The following is a 2067-nucleotide window of genomic DNA, read 5'->3' as shown; positions in this document are numbered from 1 at the left end:
AAAAAAGCACTGGCCAGATTTGAAACACTAGTTGGGATCCTATTATTACTAGTTACTAGTAATGGTAATATATCTTTTATTATTTGTCACTATCGTTATTTAATAATATATACAGATTAATGTGAGGCAGAAACAGTATAAAGGGTAGACGACAGCTTTTATAGCGGATAGTGTGGTTGCAATGGATTGCAAAATCTTTCTTCCAATTATCATGAAAAAGAAAAACTAATGTATAAAACTTTATCCAATCACGCAGTGGTTCTATTAATATATTCAGACACACACAGATAAGCACCAAAAAGATAAAGAGATTAATAAGCGCGAAGCTTTTTAGTACACTAGCCAGGTATATATATTAAGGAAAAAAAAAGGTAACAGCATGACGTTATATATTAATTATATATATAATTTTGGAAGGTAGGTATGGATGGTGATGAGTGGCGAAGCTAATTTGCAATCATCAAAGTATACTTTGATAGTTGATAAATTAAGTAATGACTTCATCCAACAAAAAATTAAGGGAGATTGCAACAATATGATCCGGATTCTGCAAATAAATATTGGCATATATAAATAATGAATTTACCTTGAGTGTAACGTCGGATTAAAATAATTTTGTAAGTTGGATCCGATTATTATTATTATTATTGCGTGCATGATATACTATTAGATTAATTAGTGAGTTACAGTGAATTAAGAATGGCAGCAAGAAAAACATGATGTTTTCTTCCTGGTTGCAAAGACTTGATGACGGGAATGGATAGATATTAAAAGGGGGTACATACATAATATTTGTTGTCCTAGAGAAAAATGGATTGCGAGTAGAAAAGAAAAGAAAAAGAAAAGAAAAGAAAAGAAAGTAGTTATAATTGGGGGAAGCATGAGGAGGAGTTAGGTGGTGGCGGCGGTGCAAGAGTGAGGTCCAGATCCGGTGGTGGCACACTATTATTATACATAGAGGAGGAGGAGGAAGAGGAGGAGGAGGATTCAGAAGTAGTTTCTGTTGATAACAACGGCTTATTGCTGTTGTTGATGGTTTGTTGTTGTTCAAGAAAGTGAAATGACAATGTAGCAGCAGCAGCAGCAGCAGTAGTAGGAGGAGTATTGTTTGTGTCAAAGAGACTTGAACGGCGTTTGTTGTGGTTTACGGTATTAGCAAGACGGAGGAAATACTTCTGAGCATGGCTGGCAACTTGAGTCGGTGTTCTGGTGGTTACGAAGTTTCTAGAAATGCCCCTCCAGTCTCCCTTCCCCAGCTTCTCAAGCCCAACCAGGAATCTTCTGTGCTCCTCTTCCGTCCATGCTACCCCTGCCACACAATATTAATTAATTAAATTCAGCGGCAGGATTATATGTAATAATATAATATACCTTTCTTCTTGTCTTGAGGTGGAGCTCCATCTGATAGATAACCAATAGCAGCAGTAGTAGTAGTAGTAGTAGTAGTAGTGGGGAATAATGTTAACGAGTCCATGCTAAAGTACTTGTTGTTCATCGTCATCATCGTCGCGGGGGAGGAGGAGGAGGAGGAGGGATCTGCTAGAAGGTGGGTTCCAAATAGACGGATTCCAAGAAACGAAGAAGAAGTGCATGTTCTTGAATTGTGCCCTACGTTCCCACAATGTGAGCACTTCCTTCCCATCTGGTTACTACCTCATTCCATATACTTCTCTTGTCTCCTTTATTATATATAGCAACAACAACAACTAAAACAAATCCATACCTTATCTTCTTTTTTTAATCTACGCCTAGGAAATCATCTTTTTCTAACACGTCATCATCCATCATTTCTTCTGTTCTTCTTTTTTATTAAAAAAAAATTATCAAATTTATATTTATTCAATGTCCTAATTTATACTTGAATGTATGAATATTATTTTTTTATTTAGTATTTATTAATTATTGTAATAATTAAATAATATTAAATAAATTAAATTTTAACTTTTTTTTACTAATTTATTTTGATTACTAAACATTTCCCTATGCAAAATAGGAGGATAACTTTAAAAAGGAGAGAATAGTTTTCCATGCATGTTTACTTGAAGTATTTAATATGTAAACTCAGAT

General features: G+C 34.5%; 1 protein-coding gene across 1 annotated transcript; it reads right to left on the bottom strand.

Moving 5' to 3' along the window:
* Positions 1-748: 748 nt before the first annotated feature.
* LOC107479628 (transcription factor MYBS3) lies at positions 749-1676 on the bottom strand. Its single transcript, XM_016099749.3, has 2 exons — positions 1372-1676; positions 749-1309 (listed from the first exon to the last, which is right to left on the bottom strand). Exons 1-2 carry the CDS (start codon positions 1640-1642, stop codon positions 864-866), a joined length of 717 nt encoding a protein of 238 aa, XP_015955235.1. The 5' UTR covers positions 1643-1676; the 3' UTR covers positions 749-863.
* Positions 1677-2067: the final 391 nt, after the last annotated feature.

The sequence above is a fragment of the Arachis duranensis genome, chromosome 3 (genome assembly GCF_000817695.3).
Source record: "Arachis duranensis cultivar V14167 chromosome 3, aradu.V14167.gnm2.J7QH, whole genome shotgun sequence".
Classification (NCBI taxonomy): domain Eukaryota; kingdom Viridiplantae; phylum Streptophyta; class Magnoliopsida; order Fabales; family Fabaceae; genus Arachis; species Arachis duranensis.
This window is presented reverse-complemented; position numbering and strand designations above follow the sequence as displayed.

Bases quoted from the DNA above. Each gene is read 5' to 3' on its own strand.
- LOC107479628 (XM_016099749.3), bottom strand. From the start codon at position 1,642: ATGGGAAGGAAGTGCTCACATTGTGGGAACGTAGGGCACAATTCAAGA. The intron at 1,310-1,371 runs GTATATTATATT...ATTGTGTGGCAG, and splicing joins ACCTCAAGACAAGAAGAAAG to GGGTAGCATGGACGGAAGAG.